Source organism: Dendrobates tinctorius, unplaced genomic scaffold (genome assembly GCF_039654945.1).
Source record: "Dendrobates tinctorius isolate UK_male_01 unplaced genomic scaffold, ASM3965494v1 ptg000297l, whole genome shotgun sequence".
NCBI lineage: Eukaryota > Metazoa > Chordata > Amphibia > Anura > Dendrobatidae > Dendrobates > Dendrobates tinctorius.
The window spans coordinates 2952809-2977500 of NW_027361964.1; the positions used below are offsets into that span (position 1 = coordinate 2952809).

Sequence of the window (24692 nt, forward strand, 5' to 3'; positions counted from 1 at the left end):
ATCAGTACTCAGAGGACACAAGGATGGAGGCTATTAGTATCAGGCGCTTTACTGCCCTGAATCCTTCCTAAGTAACGGCTGGTAGAATCAGTATTCAGAGGACACAAGGATGGAGGCCATTAGTATCAGGCGCTTTACTGCCCTGAATCCTTCCAAGGTAATGGCTGGTATAATCAGCATTCAGAGGACACAAGGATGGAGGCCATTAGTATCAGGCGCTTTACTGCCCTGAATCCTTCCAAGGTAACGGTTGGTATAATCAGTACTCAGAGGACACAAGGATGGAGGCTATTAGTAGTATCAGGCACTTTACTGCCATGAATCCTTCCTAGGTAACGGCTGGTATAATCAGTACTCAGAGGACACAAGGATGGAGGCTATTAGTATCAGGCGCTTTACTGCCCTGAATCCTTCCAAGGTAATGGCTGGTATAATCAGCATTCAGAGGACACAAGGATGGAGGCCATTATTATCAGGCGCTTTACTGCCCTGAATCCTTCCAAAGTAACGGTTGGTATAATCAGTACTCTGAAGACACAAGGATGGAGGCCATTAGTATCAGACGCTTTACTGCCCTGAATCCTTCCTAGGTAACGGCTGGTATAATCAGTACTCAGAGGACACAAGGATGGAGACCATTAGTATCAGGTGCTTTACTGCCCTGAATGCTTCCTAGGTAACGTCTGGAAGAATCAGTATTCAGAGGACGCAAGGATGGAGGCCATTTGTATCAGGCGCTTTACTGCCCTGAATCCTTTCTACGTAGCGGCTGGTATAATCAGTACTCAGAGGACACAAGGATGGAGGCCATTAGTATCAGACGCTTTACTGCCCTGAATCCTTCCTAGGTAACGGCTGCTGTCATCAGCACTCGGAAGACACAAGGATGGAGGCCATTAGTATCAGACGCTTTACTGCCCTGAATCCTTCCTAGGTAACGGCTGGTATAATCAGTACTCAGAGGACACAAGGATGGAGGCCATTAGTATCAGGCGTTTTACTGCCCTGAATCCTTTCTACGTAGCGGCTGGTATAATCAGTACTCAGAGGACGCAAGGATGGAGGCCATTAGTATCAGGCACTTTACTGCCATGAATCCTTCCTTGGTAACGGCTGCTGTCATCAGTACTCGGAAGACACAAGGAAGGAGGCCATTAGTATCAGACGTTTACTGCCCTGAATCCTTCCTAGGTAATGGCTGGTATAATCAGTACTCGGAGGACATAAAGATGGAGGCCATTAGAATCAGGCGCTTTACTGACATGAATTCTTCCTAGGTAACGGCTGCTGTCATCAGTACTCGGAGGACACAAGGATGATAAATAACATCATCAGGTAATTTAATAATTCCTTCCTAGTGTCAGTAGACACAAGGATGAAAGAGCTAAAATCACGAGTCAGGAAAAGCCCTGTGATCTACAGTCAGTAGCTATGGGTCCAGTACCTGGTAAGCGGCGCCGGCTGACTTCTCACACTGAGCACTGTATGTACTCTACAATAGCTAAAGGTGCATAGTCTGATCCAAGCCCCAGAATTTGGCAGCTTCTTAAACTTTTTTTTACTGACAGCACCCCATCACAGACACTGGGGGTGCTGCTCTCACCACAATGTCAACCACAAATAAGAGGGAAAAAAGAACAAAACAAAACACTAAATTTATTATAAAAAAATGACAATAAAAACATCAGTGAGACTTCGCTTAGGTGAAGCTGAGGGAGAACGCACGGTATCTGAAATTGGTGAAAACATCAATTTTGGAGCTGCTCCCGGCGGCTGTAAGGACCTGGGGAAGAAACACATGATGAGCGGTCTCTCGCCCTCCAGGGTTTAATAATAATAATAAATTTTATTTCTATAGCGCTGACATATTCCGCAGCACTTTACATTTCGGAGGGGACTTGTACAGACATTACAGCATAACAATAATCACATAGATCATAACAGATACCAAGAGGAATGAGGGCCCTGCTCACAAGCTTACAGTTTATGAGGAAAGAGGTAGACACGAAAGGTGGGTGGTAACAGTTGCCCTGATTGTATGGACCAGCCATAATGTTAAGTGTGTAACAGTACAGACGCAGAGGGCTGATGGAGGCATAAAGCATGTGGGAACATGATGCGGGGAACCTGGTTATGGTAAAACTTTTGACTGTGCCACACAGGGATAGATTAGGTTAATGTGTTGAGGCGATAGGCCAGTCTGAATAAATGAGTTTTCAGGGAACGCTTAGGCCTCTTCCACACTTCCGTTTTTGACCATCAGTCAAAATCCGCCAGGTTTTGAAAAAAACGGATCCGCCATTTTTTTTTTTTTTGATCCGTTTTTTTTCCCCATTGTGTTGCATTACTGGCGGATCTTGACAGATGGCCATCCGTTGGATCCGTTTTGTTGCGGATCCGCCAAATTTTTTGCGTCCGCTGGCATGCCTGGACGGACCTTGTAACGTTTTTTTTTGTTGTTGGAACCGCATTTTCCAGTGCGCATGCCCGGAGAAAGGAAGTCAGGGAGAAAATGAACCCTGAAATCCTTTGTGGTGGACGAAAAAAATTCTCTCTCTCTCCCGGCCAGCGGTTCCTTTAAAATTCTGCGCATCCGTCAAATAACGGATCCTGTGGCATCCGTTCACATCAGTTAGGAACGGATCCGCTTTTCCGCCTTTTTGGCGGATTTTAACTGACACAAAAAACTGAAGTGTGAAAGAGGCCTTAAAATTTAGTACTGAACAAGAGCCGTCTCCCACTCACTGCCTCATTCACCCCATGTCTCTCTGGGGCCCTCGCCTCTCTATGACCCCCGCTTCTTGTGACCCTCTGTCTGTCCCTCTCCATTGCCCCCTGCGAATTATTTTTCCCCCAATCCGCTCATCACCCTCTCATTACTTGTACCTTGTTTTCCTGTGAGCTTTCGTTGATGCACAGTGAGTAGATGGAACATGGAGAGCTCGGGATCTGAGCGCGGATGTCTCCTGTTATCTGGCAGTGGTTGATATGTGGTGCCTGCCCCGCAGACAGGATCTGGAAGGGAGAGATAGTGATGAGAAAGCCAAGAGGTGCGGCAAAACAGAGGAGAGGACAGGGAGAGATCTGCTGGGGCAGGGAGGGTCGCCGGGACCAGATAGCGGCATGAGGAGAGACACTTGGGCAAGGAGCTGGCAGTGCCAGATAGCCGGCAGCGACGCTGGGGCCCGAGAGCCGGCAGCGACGCTGGGGCCCGAGAGCCGGCAGCGACGCTGGGGCCCGAGAGCCGGCAGCGACGCTGGGGCCCGAGAGCCGGCAGAGACGCTGGGGCCCGAGAGCCGGCAGAGACGCTGGGGCCCGAGAGCCGGCAGAGACGCTGGGGCCCGAGAGCCGGCAGAGACGCTGGGGCCCGAGAGCCGGCAGAGACGCTGGGGCCCGAGAGCCGGCAGAGACGCTGGGGCCCGAGAGCCGGCAGAGACGCTGGGGCCCGAGAGCCGGCAGAGACGCTGGGGCCTGAGAGCCTCCTGGCCAAGGAATTGGCAGAGCCAGATAGCCAACTTAGCTGCCAGGACAGGGATCAGGCAGAACATCCGGAGTGCAGTGCGTTCTTCCTTACCATGTCCTGATAGAACATCACCTGCTGCTGGCTCTCCGAGATTGGGAAGATGGTGGTCGGGGTGACGGAGCGGAGGTGCCATAGTGATAACATAGGGCCCCCACCACAAACCTAAAAGACACCATAAAGCACACCCTAACATCAGGCTTACAGCCCCGCCCCTGAGACAAAGCAGCCCTGCCTCCACAGTACCCATCTGCCCTCACCATCCAGTCGGAGTCAGTAGCCACACAGCTGATCCACTTGCCGTACTGCGGCCGCGCACACTCCTAAAAAAAAAACAACACAAGAACATGAAATATATTGGCCAGCGAAAGACGGATAGGCCGGAGACACAAGGGAGGGGGTGGAGTCATGAGGGTGGGGTGGAGCCTACCTCATATTTGTACATCTCAATCTTGTGCGTCTGTGACCCTGTCCTGAGATCTGGGGAAGAAATGACCCCATCAGAATAATGTCAGTGATGGTCCGGGCCACTTAGGACCGCCATACTTACCCCACAGCCTGACCGAGCCGTCCTCACTGCCAGACACGCACTCTCGCTGCTGCTCCCGTAGAGACAGGCAGTGGATGTAATCTTCATGCCCTTGGAGGGTCATCTGCAGAGGACACAGACGTTACACTGCGTTCAGCACCGTCCACCGCACAACCCGCCACCTGCTGAGCTGATCCCAACCGGTGTAACCCCGGCGCACCTCCCCTGCAATCAGCGTACCCCAGGTTCACAGGTCAGCAGAAAGCCCCCACATTACTGACGCTGGGCTACATGAGGCCATCAGGGAGGAGAGGGGTCCAACCAGATCTGGGGGAAGTAGATCGCAGGAGGAGGCAAAATCACTAACCGTAAAAGTCCCCGATTCCAGGTCCATGGTGTGAATGTGACAACTGCCTCCACCGAGCAAGAGAGAGTTATCCTGAGGGGGAAAAGGGGGCGACAGAAGGTGAGGGAGACCGATACAGAGATAGGGCGACCTATACAGAGATGGGGGGACACACGGGGCGACCTATACAGAGATGGGGGGACACACACGGGGCGACCTATACAGAGATGGGGGGAACACACACGGGGCGACCTATAGAGATGGGGGGACACACACGGGGCGACCTATACAGAGATGGGGGGGGACACACACGGGGCGACCTATAGAGATGGGGACACACACGGGGCGACCTATAGAGTGATGGGGGGACACACACGGGGCGACCTATAGAGTGATGGGGGGACACACACGGGGCGACCTATACAGAGATGGGGGGAACACACACAGGGCGATCTATACAGAGATGGGGGGGAACACACGGGGCGACCTATACAGAGATGGGGGGACACACACGGGGCGACCTATACAGAGATGGGGGGACACACACGGGGCGACCTATACAGAGATGGGGGGACACACACGGGGCGACCTATACAGAGATGGGGGGGACACACACGGGGCGACCTATACAGAGATGGGGGGACACACACGGGGCGACCTATACAGAGATGGGGGGACACACACGGGGCGACCTATACAGAGATGGGGGGGACACACACGGGGCGACCTATACAGAGATGGGGGGGACACACACGGGGCGACCTATACAGAGATGGGGGGGACACACACGGGGCGACCTATACAGAGATGGGGGGGACACACACGGGGCGACCTATACAGAGATGGGGGGAACACACACGGGGCGACCTATACAGAGATGGGGGAACACACACGGGGCGACCTATACAGAGATGGGGGGAACACACACGGGGCGACCTATACAGAGATGGGGGGGACACACACGGGGCGACCTATACAGAGATGGGGGGGAACACACACACGGGGCGACCTATACAGAGATGAGGGGAACACACAGTGCGACCTATACAGAGAGGGGGAGGAACACAAGGGGCGACCTACACAGGGATGGGGACACACACGGAGCGACCTATACAGAGATGGGGACACACACGGGGCGACCTATACAGAGATGGGGGGGGAACACACACACGGGGCGACCTATACAGAGATGGGGGGACACACACGGGGCGACCTGTACAGAGATGGGGGGGACACACAGTGCGACCTATACAGAGAGGGGGAGGAACACAAGGGGCGACCTACACAGGGATGGGGACACACACGGAGCGACCTATACAGAGATGGGGACACACACGGGGCGACCTATACAGAGATGGGGACACACACGGGGCGACCTATACAGAGATGGGGACACACACGGGGCGACCTATACAGAGATGGGGGGACACACACGGGGCGACCTATACAGAGATGGGGGGGACACACACGGGGCGACCTATACAGAGATGAGGGGAACACACAGTGCGACCTATACAGAGATGGGGGGGGAACACAAGGGGCGACCTACACAGGGATGGGGACACACACGGAGCGACCTATACAGAGATGGGGACACACACGGGGCGACCTATACAGAGATGGGGGGGAACACACACACGGGGCGACCTATACAGAGATGGGGGGGACACACACGGGGCGACCTATACAGAGATGGGGACACACACGGGGCGACCTATACAGAGATGGGGACACACACGGGGCGACCTATACAGAGATGGGGGACACACGGGGCGACCTATACAGAGATGGGGACACACACGAGGCGCCCTATACAGAGATGGGGACACACACGGGGCGACCTATACAGAGATGGGGACACACACGGGGCGACCTATACAGAGATGGGGACACACACGGGGCGACCTATACAGAGATGGGGACACACACACGGGGCGACCTATACAGAGATGGGGACACACACACGGGGCGACCTATACAGAGATGGGGACACACACACGGGGCGACCTATACAGAGATGGGGACACACACACACGGGGCGACCTATACAGAGATGGGGGGGGAACACACACGGGGCGACCTATACAGAGATGGGGGGGAACACACACGGGGCGACCTATACAGAGATGGGGGGGAACACACACGGGGCGACCTATACAGAGATGGGGGGGAACACACACGGGGCGACCTATACAGAGATGGGGGGGAACACACACGGGGCGACCTATACAGAGATGGGGGGGAACACACACGGGGCGACCTGTACAGAGATGGGGGGGACACACACGGGGCGACCTATACAGAGATGGGGGGAACACACACGGGGCGACCTATACAGAGATGGGGGGAACACACACGGGGCGACCTGTACAGAGATGGGGGGGAACACACACGGGGTGACCTGTACAGAGATGGGGACACACACGGGGCGACCTATACAGAGATGGGGACACACACGGGGCGACCTATACAGAGATGGGGACACACACGGGGCGACCTATACAGAGATGGGGACACACACACACGGGGCGACCTATACAGAGATGGGGGGGGAACACACACGGGGCGACCTATACAGAGATGGGGGGGAACACACACGGGGCGACCTGTACAGAGATGGGGGGGAACACACACGGGGTGACCTGTACAGAGATGGGGACACACACGGGGCGACCTATACAGAGATGGGGACACACACGGGGCGACCTATACAGAGATGGGGACACACACGGGGCGACCTATACAGAGATGGGGACACACACACACGGGGCGACCTATACAGAGATGGGGGGGGAACACACACGGGGCGACCTATACAGAGATGGGGGGGAACACACACGGGGCGACCTATACAGAGATGGGGGGGAACACACACGGGGCGACCTATACAGAGATGGGGGGGAACACACACGGGGCGACCTGTACAGAGATGGGGGGGAACACACACGGGGTGACCTGTACAGAGATGGGGGGGAACACACACTGGGCGACCTATACAGAGATGGGGGGGGAACACACACGGGGCGACCTATACAGAGATGGGGGGGAAAACACACGGGGCGACCTATACAGAGATGGGGGGACACACGGGGCGACCTATACAGAGATGGGGGGACACACGGGGCGACCTATACAGAGATGGGGGGACACACGGGGCGACCTATACAGAGATGGGGGGACACACGGGGCGACCTATACAGAGATGGGGGGACACACGGGGCGACCTATACAGAGATGGGGGGGAACACACACACGGGGCGACCTATACTGAGATGAGGGGGGACACAGGGGGCAACCTATACAGAGAGGGGGAGGAACACAACGGGCGACCTATACAGAGATGGGGACACACGGGGCGACCTATACAGAGATGGGGACACACGGGGCGACCTATACAGAGATGGGGACACACGGGGCGACCTATACAGAGATGGGGGGACACAGGAACTTTAACCCCTTCATGACCAAGCCTATTTTGACCTTAATGACCAGGCCATTTTTTGCAATTCTGACCAGTGTCCCTTTATGAGGTAATAACTCAGGAACGCTTCAACGCATCCTAGCGATTCTGAGATTGTTTTTTCGTGACATATTGGGCTTTATGTTAGTGGTAAATTTAGGTCGATAGTTTTTGCGTTTATTTGTCAAAAAATCAGAAATTTGGTGAAAATGTAGAAAATTTTCCAATTTTCCAATTTTGAATTTTTATTCTGTTAAACCAGAGAGTTATGTGACACAAAATAGTTAATAAATAACATTTCCCACATGTCTACTTTACATCAGCACAATTTTGGAAACAAAATATTTTTTTGTTAGGAAGTTATAAGGGTTAAAAGTTGACCAGCGATTTCTCATTTTTACAATAAAATTTACAAAACCATTTTTTTTAGGGACCACCTCACATTTGAAGTCACTTTGAGGGGTCTATATGGCAGAAAATACCCAAAAGTTACACCATTCTAAAAACTGCACCCCTCAAGCTACTCAAAACTACATTCAAGAAGATTATTAACCCTTCAGGTGTTTCACAGGAACTAAAGCAATGTGGAAAGAAAAAATGGACATTTTAATTTTTCCAACAAAAATTTTCTTTTAGCATCAATTTTTTCATTTTCACATGGGCAACAGGATAAAATGGATCCTAAAATTTGTTGGGCAATTTCCCGAGTACACCAATACCTCATATGTGGTCATAAACCACTGTTTGGGCGCACGGCAGGGCTCAGAAGGGAAGGAGCGCCATTTGACTTTATGAATGGAAAATATGCTGGAATATTTAGCGCTTGCCATGTCGCGTTTGGAGAGTCGCTGTGTGCATAAACATTGGAGCTCCTCCACAAGTGACCCCATTTTGGAAACTAGACCCCCCAAGGAACTTATCTACATGCATAGTGATCACTTTGAACCCCCAGGTACTTCACAAATTGATCTGTAAAAAAAAAAAAAGTACTTTTTTTGCACAAAAATTTTCTTTTAGCCTCAGTTTTTTCATTTTCACATGGGCAACAGGATAAAATGGATCCTAAAATTTGTTGAGCAATTTCTCCTGAGTGCACAGATACCTCATATGTGGTCATAAACCACTGTTTGGGCGCACAGCAGGGCCGGAAGGCAAGGAGCACCATTTGACTTTTTGAATGGAAAATTAGCTCCAATCGTTATCGGACACCATGTCGCATTTGGAGAGCCCCTGTGCACCTAAACATTGGAGCTCCCCCACAAGTGACCCCATTTTGGAAACTAGACCCCCTAAGGAACTTATCTAGACATGTAGGGAGCACTTTGAACCCCCAAGTGCTTCACAAAAGTTTATAACACAGAGCAGTGAAAATAAAAAATAATTTTTTTTCCTCAAAAATGATTTTTAGCACACTATTTTTAATTTTCACAAGGGTAACAGGAGAAATTGGACCACAAATCTTGTTGTCCAGTTTGTCCTGAGTACGCTGGTACCCCATATGTGGGGGGGAACCACTGTTTGGGCACACGGCAGGGCTCAGAAGGGAAGGAGCGCCATTTGACTTTTTGAAATGCAAATTACTTCCAATCGTTAGCGGACACCATGTCGTGTTTGGAGAGCCCCTGTGTGCCTAAACTTTGGAGCTCCCCCACAATTGATCCCATTTTGGAAACTAGACCCCCTAAGGAACTTATCTAGATGTGTAGTGAGCACCTTGAACCCTCAAGTGCTTCACAAAAGTTTATGACGCAGAGCCGTGAAAATAAAAAAAAATTTTTTTCCCTCAAAAAATTATTTTTTAGTGCGCAATTTTTTATTTTCACAAGGGTACCAGGATAAATTAGACCCCAAAATTTGTTGTCCAGTTTGTCCTGAGTACGCTGGTACCCCACATGTGGGGGGGAACCACTGTTTGGACACACGTCGGGGCTCGGAAGGGAAGTAGTGACATTTTGAAATGCTGACTTTGATGGAATGATCTGCGGGTGTCATGTTACATTTGCAGAGCCCCTGATGTACCTAAACTGTGGAACCCCCCCACAAGTGACCCCATTTTGGAGACTAGACCCCCCCAAGGAACTTATCTAGATGTGTGGTGAGCACCTTGAACCCCCAAGCGCTTCACAGAAGTTTATAACGCAGAGCCGTGAAAATAAAAAAAAAAATTTTTTCCACAAAAAAAAAATATGATTTTTAGCCAGCAATTTTTTTTTCACAGGGGTAGCAGGATAAATTGGCCCCAAAAGTTGTTGTCCAGTTTGTCCTGAGTACGCTGATACCTCATATGTGGGTGGGGACCACTGTTTGGGCACACGTCAGGGCTCGGAAGGTAAGTAGTGACATTATGAAATGCTGACTTTGATGGAATGGTCTGCGGGTGTCATGTTACATTTGCAGAACCCCTGATGTACCTAAACTGTGGAACCCCCCCACAAGTGACCCCATTTTGGAAACTAGACCCCCCAAGGAACTTATCTAGATGTGTGGTGAGCACCTTGAACCCCCAAGCGCTTCACAGAAGTTTATAACGCAGAGCCGTGAAAATAAAAAATATTTTTTTTTCCTCAAAAAAAATGATTTTTAGCTAGCAATTTTTTTTTTCACAAGGGTAGCAGGAGAAATTGGACCCCAAAAGTTGTTGTCCAGTTTGTCCTGAGTACGCTGATACCCCATATGTGGGGGATGACCACTGTTTGGGCACACGTCGGGGCTCGGAAGGGAAGTAGTGACATTATGAAATGCTGACTTTGATGGAATGGTCTGCGGGCATCATGTTACATTTGCAGAACCCCTGATGTACCTAAACTGTGGAACCCCCCCCACAAGTGACCCCATTTTGGAAACTAGACCCCCTAAGGAACTTATCTAGATGTGTGGTGAGCACCTTGAACCCCCAAGTGCTTCACAGAAGTTTATAATGCAGAGACGTGTAAATAAAAAATATTTTTTTTTCCTCAAAAAAAAAATGATTTTTAGCCCGCAATTTTTTTTTTCACAAGGGTAGCAGGATAAATTGGACCCCAAAAGTTGTTGTACAGTTTGTCCTGAGTACGCTGGTGCCCCATATATGGGGGGGAACTATTGTTTGGGCACACGTAAGGGCTCGGAATGGAAGTAGTGGCGTTTTGAAATGCAGACTTGGATGGAATGGTCTGCGGTCGTCATTACGTTTGCAGAGCCCCTGATGTGCCTAAACAATAGAAACCCCCCACAAGTGACCCCATTTTGGAAACTAGACCTCCCAAGTAACTTATCTAGATGCCTGGTGAGCACTTTGGACCCCCAAGTGCTTCACAGAAGTTTATAACGCAGAGACGTGAAAATTTAAAAAAAAATTTTTTCCACAAAAATATTTTTTTAGCCCCAAATTTTTTATTTTCCCAAGAGTACCAGGAGAAATTAGACCCCCAAAGTTGTTGTGCAATTTTTCCTGAGTACGCTGATACCCCATATGTTGGGGTAAACCACTGTTTGGGCACATGTCGGGGCTTGGAAGGGAGGAAGAACCGTTTAACTTTTTGAACGGAAAATTGGCTGGAATCAATGGTTGCACCATGTCGCGTTTGGTGACCCCCTGATGTGCCTAAACAGTGGAAACCCCTCAATTCTAACTCCAGCCCTAACCCCAACACACCCCTAACCACAGCCATAACCCCAACACATCCCTAACCACAAGCCTAACCCTAATTCCAACGCTAACCCTAATTCCAACCCTAACCCTAATTCTAACCCTAATTCCAACCCTAACCCCAACAGACCCGGAACCCTTATCCCAACCCTAACCATAACCCTAACCACAAGCCTAACCCTAACCATAACCCTAACCATAACCCTAACCACAAGCCTAACCCTAATTCCAACCCTAACCCTAATTCCAACCCTAACCCTAATTCCAACCCTAACCCTAATTCCAACCCTAACCCTAATTCCAACCCTAACCCTAATTCCAACCCTAACCCTAATTCCAACCCTAACCCTCTTTCCAACCCTAACCCTCTTTTCAACCCTAACCCTCTTTTCAACCCTAACCCTAACCCTAATGGAAAAATAAAAATAAAAATATTTTCTTTATTTTATTAGTTCTACCTACCTATGGGGGTGATAATCGGGGGGTTTATTTACTTTTTCTTTCATTCTGATCACTGTGAGAGTGATCAAAATGAAAGACTGGAATCTGCAGCCGGCAGATTCGGGCGGGCGCACTGCGCATGCGCCCGCCATTTTCAAAGATGGCGGCGCCCATCATCCGGACCCGAGGGACACCGGGAGGGACGGGGGGACTCAGGAGGTACCGGGGGGGGGGGGGGGGGGGGAAATCGGAGGCTGGCGGGGAGCAGAGGGAATGGGAGGGGGGCAGATGATGACAGCGGCGGCAGATCGCCGCTGTCATTCAGTTGCGGGGGGCGATCACCGGTGCGGGGGGGGTGGAATCGGTGTCTCTAGCCATGTCCGATGCTACAGCAGCGTCGGACATGGCTGGATTGTAATATTTCATCAATTTTCATTGATGAAATATTACTATCGCTCTGATTGGCTGTTTCACTTTTAAGCCACGCCCCCTGTGGTGAATTACAAAGCCCCCTGTATCTGCGGGTCGGGTGACCTTTCAGTGACCCCGGTCACCCGACCCGCAGGGGGGCTTTGAAGTCATGACGCCACGTAGGCGTCACTGGTCAGATTTGAACCAGGTTTCATGACGCCTATGTGGCGTCATTGGTCGTGAAGGGGTTAAGCACATTGATAGTAGGTCTCAGGGCCAGGAGCAGACTAGTTATATTCAGGGGTCTATGGGAGCGGTGCCCACCTTCTGGTTGATTATTAGACTGTTGATCTCCGGGGTCTCCAGGCTGTTCCTATAGACAGAAGGAAGTGCGGTCAGGGTGGAGGGTGTGGTGCCCTTATGAGTAATGACAAGACAGGGTACTCACCTGGAGGAGGGGGCCGGGCGACTCCATGCTTCCACACAGCCCTACACAAGAACAATTAACAGTAAGTGGGGGTCTGCACTGCCAGGATACCTCAGGAAATAGGGGGCTTACCTTCTTACAGATGTCGCTCCAGAGCCAGCCCTTCACCTCGTTTCCCCCTGCGCTGATCAGATGACGTTCAGTGGAAGTCAAACTGTACACGGGGCCTGAGTGGGCTGCAACCAACATCATCAAAGACCCCCACACAGGAAGGAGCCCCCCCCCACAGTGACCCCCAGAGAAAAAACCTCAAAGTCACCCCCTAAAATGATTCCCGTGCAGGCAGAGACCCCCACGGGCTTTGATTACCTTGGATGACAGCTGTTGGTTCCTTGTTCTGCTCCTTGGCCTCTGAGCTGAGAGCGGACGAGAGACTAACAGAGACACAAGCATTAATATTCGGGAGTACCCCAATATTGTGCCCGGGGTCCACACCCCCTCACCTGAACACCCCGATTTCTCCCAGGTTGTTTCCAACAGCAAGAAACTTGCCGCAAGGAGAGAGGTTCTGACTGAAGATCGTCATATGGAGAAGCTCGAGCGAGCGAGAGACATCCACCTGCGAAGAATGTGGGAGAGGTAAGAGCGACAGTTCAAATACATCCCCTATTACAACCTCCAACATCTGTCGCCTCGGCCCATGACGTCCCAGCAGCCTCGGCCCACGACCCGTGACGTCCCCGCAGCCTCGGCCCATGCCCCGTGACGTCCCCGCAGCCTAGGCCCATGCCCCGTGACGTCCCCGCAGCCTCGGCCCATGCCCCGTGACGTCCCCGCAGCCTCGGCCCATGCCCCGTGACTCCCCGCAGCCTTGGCCCATGCCCCGTGACGTCCCCGCAGCCTCGGCCCATAACCCGTGACGTCCCCGCAGCCTCGGCCCATAACCCGTGACGTCCCCGCAGCCTCGGCCCATAACCCGTGACGTCCCCGCAGCCTCGGCCCATAACCCGTGACGTCACCGCAGCCTCGGCCCATAACCCGTGACGTCCCCGCAGCCTCGGCCCATAACCCGTGACGTCCCCGCAGCCTCGGCCCATAACCCGTGACGTCCCCGCAGCCTCGGCCCATAACCCGTGACGTCCCCGCAGCCTCGGCCCATAACCCGTGACGTCCCCGCAGCCTCGGCCCATAACCCGTGACGTCCCCGCAGCCTCGGCCCATAACCCGTGACGTCACCGCAGCCTCGGCCCATAACCCGTGACGTCCCCGCAGCCTCGGCCCATAACCCGTGACGTCCCCGCAGCCTCGGCCCATAACCCGTGACGTCACCGCAGCCTCGGCCCATAACCCGTGACGTCCCCGCAGCCTCGGCCCATAACCCGTGACGTCCCCGCAGCCTCGGCCCATAACCCGTGACGTCCCCGCAGCCTCGGCCCATAACCCGTGACGTCCCCGCAGCCTCGGCCCATAACCCGTGACGTCCCCGCAGCCTCGGCCCATAACCCGTGACGTCCCCGCAGCCTCGGCCCATAACCCGTGACGTCCCCGCAGCCTCGGCCCATAACCCGTGACGTCCCCGCAGCCTCGGCCCATAACCCGTGACGTCCCCGCAGCCTCGGCCCATAACCCGTGACGTCACCGCAGCCTCGGCCCATAACCCGTGACGTCCCCGCAGCCTCGGCCCATAACCCGTGACGTCCCCGCAGCCTCGGCCCATAACCCGTGACGTCCCCGCAGTCTCGGCCCATAACCCGTGACGTCACCGCAGCCTCGGCCCATAACCCGTGACGTCCCCGCAGCCTCGGCCCATAACCCGTGACGTCACCGCAGCCTCGGCCCATAACCCGTGACGTCCCCGCAGCCTCGGCCCATAACCCGTGACGTCCCCGCAGCCTCGGCCCATAACCCGTGACGTCCCCGCAGTCTCGGCCCATAACCCGTGACGTCACCGCAGCCTCGGCCCATAACCCGTGACGTCCCCGCAGCCTCGGCCCATAACCCGTGACGTCCCCTCAGCCTCGGCCCATAACCCGTGACGTCCCCGCAGCCTCGACCCATAACCCGTGACGTCCCCGCAGCCTCGACCCATAACCCGTGACGTCCCCGCAGCCTCGGCCCATAACCCGTGACGTCCCCGCAGCCTCGGCCCATAACCCGTGACGTCCCCGCAGCCTCGGCCCATAACCCGTGACGTCCCCGCAGCCTCGGCCCATAACCCGTGACGTCCCCGCAGCCTCGGCCCATAACCCGTGACGTCCCCGCAGCCTCGGCCCATAACCCGTGACGTCCCCGCAGCCTCGGCCCATAACCCGTGACGTCCCCGCAGCCTCGGCCCATAACCCGTGACGTCACCGCAGCCTCGGCCCATAACCCGTGACGTCCCCGCAGCCTCGGCCCATAACCCGTGACGTCCCCGCAGCCTCGGCCCATAACCCGTGACGTCACCGCAGCCTCGGCCCATAACCCGTGACGTCCCCGCAGCCTCGGCCCATAACCCGTGACGTCCCCGCAGCCTCGGCCCATAACCCGTGACGTCCCCGCAGCCTCGGCCCATAACCCGTGACGTCCCCGCAGCCTCGGCCCATAACCCGTGACGTCCCCGCAGCCTCGGCCCATAACCCGTGACGTCACCGCAGCCTCGGCCCATAACCCGTGACGTCACCGCAGCCTCGGCCCATAACCCGTGACGTCCCCGCAGTCTCGGCCCATAACCCGTGACGTCCCCGCAGCCTCGGCCCATAACCCGTGACGTCCCCGCAGTCTCGGCCCATAACCCGTGACGTCACCGCAGCCTCGGCCCATAACCCGTGACGTCCCCGCAGCCTCGGCCCATAACCCGTGACGTCACCGCAGCCTCGGCCCATAACCCGTGACGTCCCCGCAGCCTCGGCCCATAACCCGTGACGTCCCCGCAGCCTCGGCCCATAACCCGTGACGTCCCCGCAGCCTCGGCCCATAACCCGTGACGTCCCCGCAGCCTCGGCCCATAACCCGTGACGTCCCCGCAGCCTCGGCCCATAACCCGTGACGTCCCCGCAGCCTCGGCCCATAACCCGTGACGTCCCCGCAGCCTCGGCCCATAACCCGTGACGTCCCCGCAGCCTCGGCCCATAACCCGTGACGTCACCGCAGCCTCGGCCCATAACCCGTGACGTCCCCGCAGCCTCGGCCCATAACCCGTGACGTCCCCGCAGCCTCGGCCCATAACCCGTGACGTCCCCTCAGCCTCGGCCCATAACCCGTGACGTCACCGCAGCCTCGGCCCATAACCCGTGACGTCCCCGCAGCCTCGGCCCATAACCCGTGACGTCCCCTCAGCCTCGGCCAACGCCCCGTAACATCACCGCACAGTTATTACAGAGCATAAAGAGCGGTAATAATCCCGCACAGGGTGACAGAAGATAAAGAAGAGGGTGGAATGGCGTTGGCTCCACATCCTCCTCCATAGTTCCCGGCTCTGCATCTGCCGTACATGAGGCAGAACCAGAAGAGCCTACGTCACAGCCCTGACATAACGTGACGTCACGTCCCCGGCCTCACCGTACATCCGGGGCACACTACACGGCGCACGTGACGTCACGCATCTCACCTCGGCCGCGCTCATGGTTGTCGCGGGGTATAAGAGACGGGCGGTCGCAGGTTAGTGACGTCACAGGTCGCACAACGTCACGTGACACTTAGTGACGACGCGGCTCAAGCTTACGAGCAATAAGGAGCAGAGGATAAGTCCCGCCCCCTACGTCACCTGACGTGCTGACGCAGAACAGACGCAGGGCGGACGTTACGTGCAGCACACACGCAGAGCTCAGTGTCGCAGCGGAGATTCCGTGCAGATAGGCCGCGACACCGGAGAGCGGGGAGACCGGAGGAGCGGCGCCAGGGACAGAGGTACGCAGCGGCCCGAGGAACCGACCCGAGTGTATATATACACTGTCCACTGCGCGAGGGGGATTACCTCACAGTCTATATATAATGTACAGTCCTCGTGTATTACCTCACAGTGTATATATATAATGTACAGTCCTCGTGTATTACCTCACAGTGTGTATATATATATAATGTAAGTCCTCGTGTATTACCTCACAGTGTGTATATATATAATGTAAGTCCTCGTGTATTACCTCACAGTGTGTATATATATAATGTAAGTCCTCGTGTATTACCTCACAGTCTATATATAATGTACAGTCCTCGTGTATTACCTCACAGTGTATATATATAATGTACAGTCCTCGTGTATTACCTCACAGTGTATATATATATAATGTACAGTCCTCGTGTATTACCTCACAGTGTGTATATATATAATGTAAGTCCTCGTGTATTACCTCACAGTCTATATATAATGTACAGTCCTCGTGTATTACCTCAGTGTATATATATAATGTACAGTCCCCGTGTATTACCTCACAGTATATATATAATGTACAGTCCTCGTGTATTACCTCACAGTATATATATAATGTACAGTCCTCGTGTATTACCTCACAGTATATATATAATGTACAGTCCCCGTGTATTACCTCAGTGTATATATATAATGTACAGTCCCCGTGTATTACCTCACAGTATATATATAATGTACAGTCCTCGTGTATTACCTCACAGTATATATATAATGTACAGTCCTCGTGTATTACCTCACAGTATATATATAATGTACAGTCCTCGTGTATTACCTCACAGTATATATATAATGTACAGTCCCCGTGTATTACCTCACAGTATATATATAATGTACAGTCCTCGTGTATTACCTCACAGTATATATATAATGTACAGTCCTCGTGTATTACCTCACAGTATATATATAATGTACAGTCCTCGTGTATTACCTCACAGTATATATATAATGTACAGTCCTCGTGTATTACCTCACAGTGTATATATATATAGAATGTACAGTCCTCGTGTATTACCTCACAGTGTATATATATATAGAATGTACAGTCCCCGTGTATTACCTCACAGTATATATATATAATGTACAGTCCCCGTGTATTACCTCACAGTATATATATATAATGTACAGTCCTCGTGTATTACCTCACAGTGTATATATATAATGTACAGTCCTCGTGTATTACCTCACAGTGTATATATATATATATAATGTACAGACCCCGTGTATTACCTCACAGTATATATATATATAATGTACAGTCCTCGTGTATTACCTCACAGTGTATATATATATATATAATGTACAGTCCCCGTGTATTAGCACACAGTATATATATATATATATGTGTGTACAGTCCTCGTGTATTACCTCACAGTGTATATATATATATATAATGTACAGACCCAGTGTATTACCTCACAGTATATATATATAATGTACAGTCCCCGTGTATTACCTCACAGTATATATATAATGTACAGTCCCCGTGTATTACCTCACAGTGTATATATATAATGTACAGTCCCCGTGTATTACCTCACAGTATATATGTATATAATGTACAGTCCCCGTGTATTACCTCACAGTATATATATATAATGTACAGTCCTCGTGTATTACCTCACAGTGTATATATATAATGTACAGTCCTCGTGTATTACCTCACAGTGTATATATATATATAATGTACAGACCCCGTGTATTACCTCACAGTATATATATAATGTACAGTCCTCGTGTATTACCTCACAGTGTATATATATAATGTACAGTCCCCGTGTATTAGCACACAGTATATATATATATATGTGTGTACAGTCCTCGTGTATTACCTCACAGTGTATATATATATATATATATAATGTACAGACCCAGTGTATTACCTCACAGTATATATATAATGTACAGTCCCCGTGTATTACCTCACAGTGTATATATATAATGTACAGTCCTCGTGTATTACCTCACAGTGTATATATATATAATGTACAGACCCCGTGTATTACCTCACAGTGTATATATAATGTACAGTCCCCGTGTATTTCCTCACAGTATATATATAATGTACAGTCCCCGTGTATTTCCTCACAGTGTATATATAATGTACAGTCCCCGTGTATTTCCTCACAGTATATATATAATGTACAGTCCTCGTGTATTACCTCACAGTGTATATATATATAATGTACAGACCCCGTGTATTACCTCACAGTGTATATATAATGTACAGACCCCGTGTATTACCTCACAGTGTATATATAATGTACAGTCCCCGTGTATTTCCTCACAGTATATATATAATGTACAGTCCTCGTGTATTAGCACACAGTATATATATATAATGTACAGTCCTCGTGTATTAGCACACAGTGTATATATATAATGTACAGTCCTCGTGTATTACCTCACAGTATATATATAATGTACAGTCCCCGTGTATTACCTCACAGTATATATATAATGTACAGTCCCCGTGTATTACCTCACAGTATATATATATAATGTACAGTCCTCGTGTATTAGCACACAGTGTATATATATAATGTACAGTCCTCGTGTATTACCTCACAGTATATATATAATGTACAGTCCCCGTGTATTACCTCACAGTATATATATAATGTACAGTCCCCGTGTATTACCTCACAGTATATATATAATGTACAGTCCCCGTGTATTACCTCACAGTATATATATATAATGTACAGTCCCCGTGTATTACCTCACAGTATATATATATAATGTACAGTCCTCGTGTATTACCTCACAGTGTATATATATATAATGTACAGTCCTCGTGTATTAGAACACAGTATATATATATAATTTACAGTCCTCGTGTATTACCTCACAGTGTATATATATAATGTACAGTCCTCGTGTATTACCTCACAGTATATATATAATGTACAGTCCCCGTGTATTACCTCACAGTGTATATATATAATGTACAGTCCTCGTGTATTACCTCACAGTATATATATAATGTACAGTCCTCGTGTATTACCTCACAGTATATATATAATGTACAGTCCTCGTGTATTACCTCACAGTATATATATATAATGTACAGTCCTCGTGTATTACCTCACAGTGTATATATATATAATGTACAGTCCTCGTGTATTACCTCACAGTGTATATATATAATGTACAGTCCTCGTGTATTACCTCACAGTATATATATAATGTACAGTCCCCGTGTATTACCTCACAGTATATATATATAATGTACAGTCCTCGTGTATTACCTCACAGTGTATATATATATAATGTACAGTCCTCGTGTATTAGCACACAGTATATATATATATATAATGTACAGTCCTCGTGTATTACCTCACAGTGTATATATATAATGTACAGTCCTCGTGTATTACCTCACAGTATATATATAATGTACAGTCCCCGTGTATTACCTCACAGTGTATATATATAATGTACAGTCCTCGTGTATTACCTCACAGTATATATAATGTACAGTCCTCGTGTATTACCTCACAGTATATATATAATGTACAGTCCTCGTGTATTACCTCACAGTATATATATAATGTACAGTCCCCGTGTATTACCTCACAGTGTATATATATAATGTACAGTCCTCGTGTATTACCTCACAGTATATATAATGTACAGTCCTCGTGTATTACCTCACAGTATATATATAATGTACAGTCCCCGTGTATTACCTCACAGTGTATATATATAATGTACAGTCCTCGTGTATTACCTCACAGTATATATAATGTACAGTCCTCGTGTATTACCTCACAGTATATATAATGTACAGTCCTCGTGTATTACCTCACAGTATATATAATGTACAGTCCTCGTGTATTACCTCACAGTGTATATATAATGTACAGTCCTCGTGTATTACCTCACAGTGTATATATATAATGTACAGTCCTCGTGTATTACCTCACAGTATATATATAATGTACAGTCCCCGTGTATTAGCACACAGTATATATATATATATGTACAGTCCCCGTGTATTAGCACAGTGTATATATATAATGTACAGTCCTCGTGTATTACCTCACAGTGTATATATATATAATGTACAGTCCCCGTGTATTACCTCACAGTGTATATATAATGTACAGTCCTCGTGTATTACCTCACAGTATATATATATATAATGTACAGTCCTCGTGTATTACCTCACAGTGTATATATATAATGTACAGTCCTCGTGTATTACCTCACAGTATATATATAATGTACAGTCCCCGTGTATTACCTCACAGTGTATATATATAATGTACAGTCCTCGTGTATTACCTCACAGTATATATAATGTACAGTCCTCGTGTATTACCTCACAGTATATATATAATGTACAGTCCTCGTGTATTACCTCACAGTATATATAATGTACAGTCCTCGTGTATTACCTCACAGTGTATATATATAATGTACAGTCCCCGTGTATTACCTCACAGTGTATATATATAATGTACAGTCCCCGTGTATTACCTCACAGTGTATATATATAATGTACAGTCCTCGTGTATTACCTCACAGTGTATATATATAATGTACAGACCCCGTGTATTACCTCACAGTGTATATATAATGTACAGTCCTCGTGTATTACCTCACAGTGTATATGTATATAATGTACAGTCCTCGTGTATTACCTCACAGTGTATATATATATAATGTACAGTCCCCGTGTATTACCTCACAGTGTATATATATATATAATGTACAGTCCTCGTGTATTAGCACACAGTGTATATATATATAATGTACAGTCCTCGTGTATTAGCACACAGTGTATATATATAATGTACAGTCCTCGTGTATTAGCACACAGTATATATATATATATATATATATATATATATATATATATATATATATGTATATATATATATATAATGTACAGTCCTCGTGTATTACCTCAGTGTATATATATAATGTACAGTCCCCGTGTATTACCTCACAGTATATATATAATGTACAGTCCCCGTGTATTACCTCACAGTATATATATATAATGTACAGTCCTCGTGTATTACCTCACAGTGTATATATATATATAATGTACAGTCCTCGTGTATTAGCACACAGTGTATATATATATATAATGTACAGTCCTCGTGTATTAGCACACAGTGTATATATATATAATGTACAGTCCTCGTGTATTAGCACACAGTATATATATATATAATGTACAGTCCTCGTGTATTACCTCACAGTGTATATATATAATGTACAGTCCTCGTGTATTACCTCACAGTATATATATAATGTACAGTCCTCGTGTATTACCTCACAGTATATATAATGTACAGTCCTCGTGTATTACCTCACAGTATATATATAATGTACAGTCCTCGTGTATTACCTCACAGTATATATATAATGTACAGTCCCCGTGTATTACCTCACAGTGTATATATATATATAATGTACAGTCCTCGTGTATTACCTCACAGTATATATAATGTACAGTCCTCGTGTATTACCTCACAGTATATATATAATGTACAGTCCCCGTGTATTACCTCAGTGTATATATATAATGTACAGTCCTCGTGTATTACCTCACAGTATATATAATGTACAGTCCTCGTGTATTACCTCACAGTGTATATATAATGTACAGTCCTCGTGTATTACCTCACAGTGTATATATATAATGTACAGTCCTCGTGTATTACCTCACAGTATATATATAATGTACAGTCCCCGTGTATTAGCACACAGTATATATATATATGTACAGTCCCCGTGTATTAGCACAGTGTATATATATAATGTACAGTCCTCGTGTATTACCTCACAGTGTATATATATAATGTACAGTCCCCGTGTATTACCTCAGTGTATATATAATGTACAGTCCTCGTGTATTACCTCACAGTATATATATATAATGTACAGTCCTCGTGTATTACCTCACAGTGTATATATATAATGTACAGTCCTCGTGTATTACCTCACAGTATATATATAATGTACAGTCCCCGTGTATTACCTCACAGTGTATATATATAATGTACAGTCCTCGTGTATTACCTCACAGTATATATAATGTACAGTCCTCGTGTATTACCTCACAGTATATATATAATGTACAGTCCTCGTGTATTACCTCACAGTATATATAATGTACAGTCCTCGTGTATTACCTCACAGTGTATATATATAATTTACAGTCCCCGTGTATTACCTCACAGTGTATATATATAATGTACAGTCCCCGTGTATTACCTCACAGTGTATATATATAATGTACAGTCCTCGTGTATTACCTCACAGTGTATATATATAATGTACAGACCCCGTGTATTACCTCACAGTGTATATATAATGTACAGTCCCCGTGTATTACCTCACAGTGTATATGTGTATAATGTACAGTCCTCGTGTATTACCTCACAGTGTATATATATAATGTACAGACCCCGTGTATTACCTCACAGTGTATATATGTACAGTCCCCGTGTATTACCTCACAGTGTATATGTATATAATGTACAGTCCCCGTGTATTACCTCACAGTGTATATGTATATAATGTACAGTCCTCGTGTATTACCTCACAGTGTATATGTATATAATGTACAGTCCTCGTGTATTACCTCACAGTGTATATATATAATGTACAGTCCCCGTGTATTAGCACACAGTGTATATATATATAATGTACAGTCCCCGTGTATTACCTCACAGTATATATATAATGTACAGTCCTCGTGTATTACCTCACAGTGTATATATATATAATGTACAGTCCTCGTGTATTACCTCACAGCAGCGTCGGACTGGAACACCTTGGGCCCACCAGAGAAAATCATTCTTGGGGCCCACTATGTAGCTGCATAGAGTTAAATACCAGACCACCAATTATGCGGTAAAACACGCTAATATCTGGGTATAATATAAGGTTGTACATGTCTTAATTATGTAGCAGGAGTTGGGGTAGCCCCCTCATAGAATATAAAGCAGCCCCCTCACATAGTATAATGCAGCCATCTCATAGAATATAATGCAGCCATCTCATAGAATATAATACTGCCCCCCTCATAGGGAATAATGCACCCCCTCATAGGGTATAATGCACCCCCTCATAGGGTATAATGCACCCCCTCATAGGGTATAATGCACCCCCTCATAGGGTATAATGCTGCCCCCCTCATAGGGTATAATGCTGCCCCCCTCATAGGGTATAATACTGCCCCCCTCATAGGGTATAATGCTGCCTCCTCATAGGGTATAATACTGCCCCCCTCATAGGGTATAATACTGCCCCCCTCATAGGGTATAATGCTGCCCCCTCATAGGGTATAATGCTGCCCCCCTCATAGGGTATAATACTGCCCCCCTCATAGGGTATAATACTGCCCCCCTCATAGGGTATAATACTGCCCCCCTCATAGGGTATAATGCTGCCCCCTCATAGGGTATAATGCTGCCCTCCTCATAGGGAATAATGCTGCCCTCCTCATAGGGTATAATGCTGCCTTCCTCATAGGGTATAATGCTGCCCCCCTCATAGGGTATAATGCTGCCCCCCTCATAGGGTATAATACTGCCACCCTCATAGGGTATAATGCTGCCCCCCTCATAGGGTATAATGCTGCCCTCCTCATAGGGTATAATGCTGCCTCCTCATAGGGAATAATGCACCCCCTCATAGGGTATAATGCTGCCTCCTCATAGGGAATAATGCTGCCCTCCTCATAGGGTATAATGCTGCCTCCTCATAGGGTATAATGCTGCCCTCCTCATAGGGTATAATGCTGCCCCCCTCATAGGGTATAATACTGCCCCCCTCATAGGGTATAATACTGCCCCCCTCATAGGGTATAATACTGCCCCCCTCATAGGGTATAATGCTGCCCCCCTCATAGGGTATAATGCTGCCCCCCTCATAGGGTATAATGCTGCCCCCCTCATAGGTTATAATGCTGCCCCCCTCATAGGGTATAATGCTGCCCCCCTCATAGGGTATAATGCTGCCTCCTCATAGGGAATAATGCTGCCCTCCTCATAGGGTATAA

General features: G+C 48.6%; 2 protein-coding genes across 5 annotated transcripts in view; one reads left to right on the forward strand and one right to left on the reverse strand.

Moving 5' to 3' along the window:
* Window positions 1-1636: 1636 nt before the first annotated feature.
* THOC6 (THO complex subunit 6) lies at window positions 1637-16485 on the reverse strand. 4 transcript variants are annotated; one of them, XM_073560528.1, is made up of 13 exons: window positions 16352-16485; window positions 13266-13381; window positions 13132-13196; window positions 12895-12998; window positions 12784-12824; window positions 12660-12708; window positions 4417-4488; window positions 4071-4173; window positions 3951-4000; window positions 3781-3843; window positions 3575-3685; window positions 2887-3015; window positions 1637-1783 (listed from the first exon to the last, which is right to left on the reverse strand). In XM_073560528.1, the coding sequence occupies exons 1-13, from the start codon at window positions 16364-16366 to the stop codon at window positions 1700-1702; spliced, it is 1002 nt and encodes a 333-aa protein (XP_073416629.1). In that variant the 5' UTR covers window positions 16367-16485; the 3' UTR covers window positions 1637-1699. The 4 variants fall into 4 exon arrangements, with proteins under 4 accessions (XP_073416629.1, XP_073416630.1, XP_073416628.1 ...); XM_073560529.1 differs by having other exon boundaries at window positions 16303-16416; XM_073560527.1 differs by lacking the exon at window positions 16352-16485 and adding an exon at window positions 16151-16290.
* Window positions 16486-16506: 21 nt separating this feature from the next.
* The window catches only part of LOC141073149 (uncharacterized), a 65417-nt gene continuing 57231 nt past the window's right edge, over window positions 16507-24692 (forward strand). The window contains exon 1 of the mRNA XM_073560524.1: window positions 16507-16650. The gene's annotated coding sequence lies outside the window, so the exon portion shown is untranslated. The remainder of the gene's footprint in view (window positions 16651-24692) is intronic.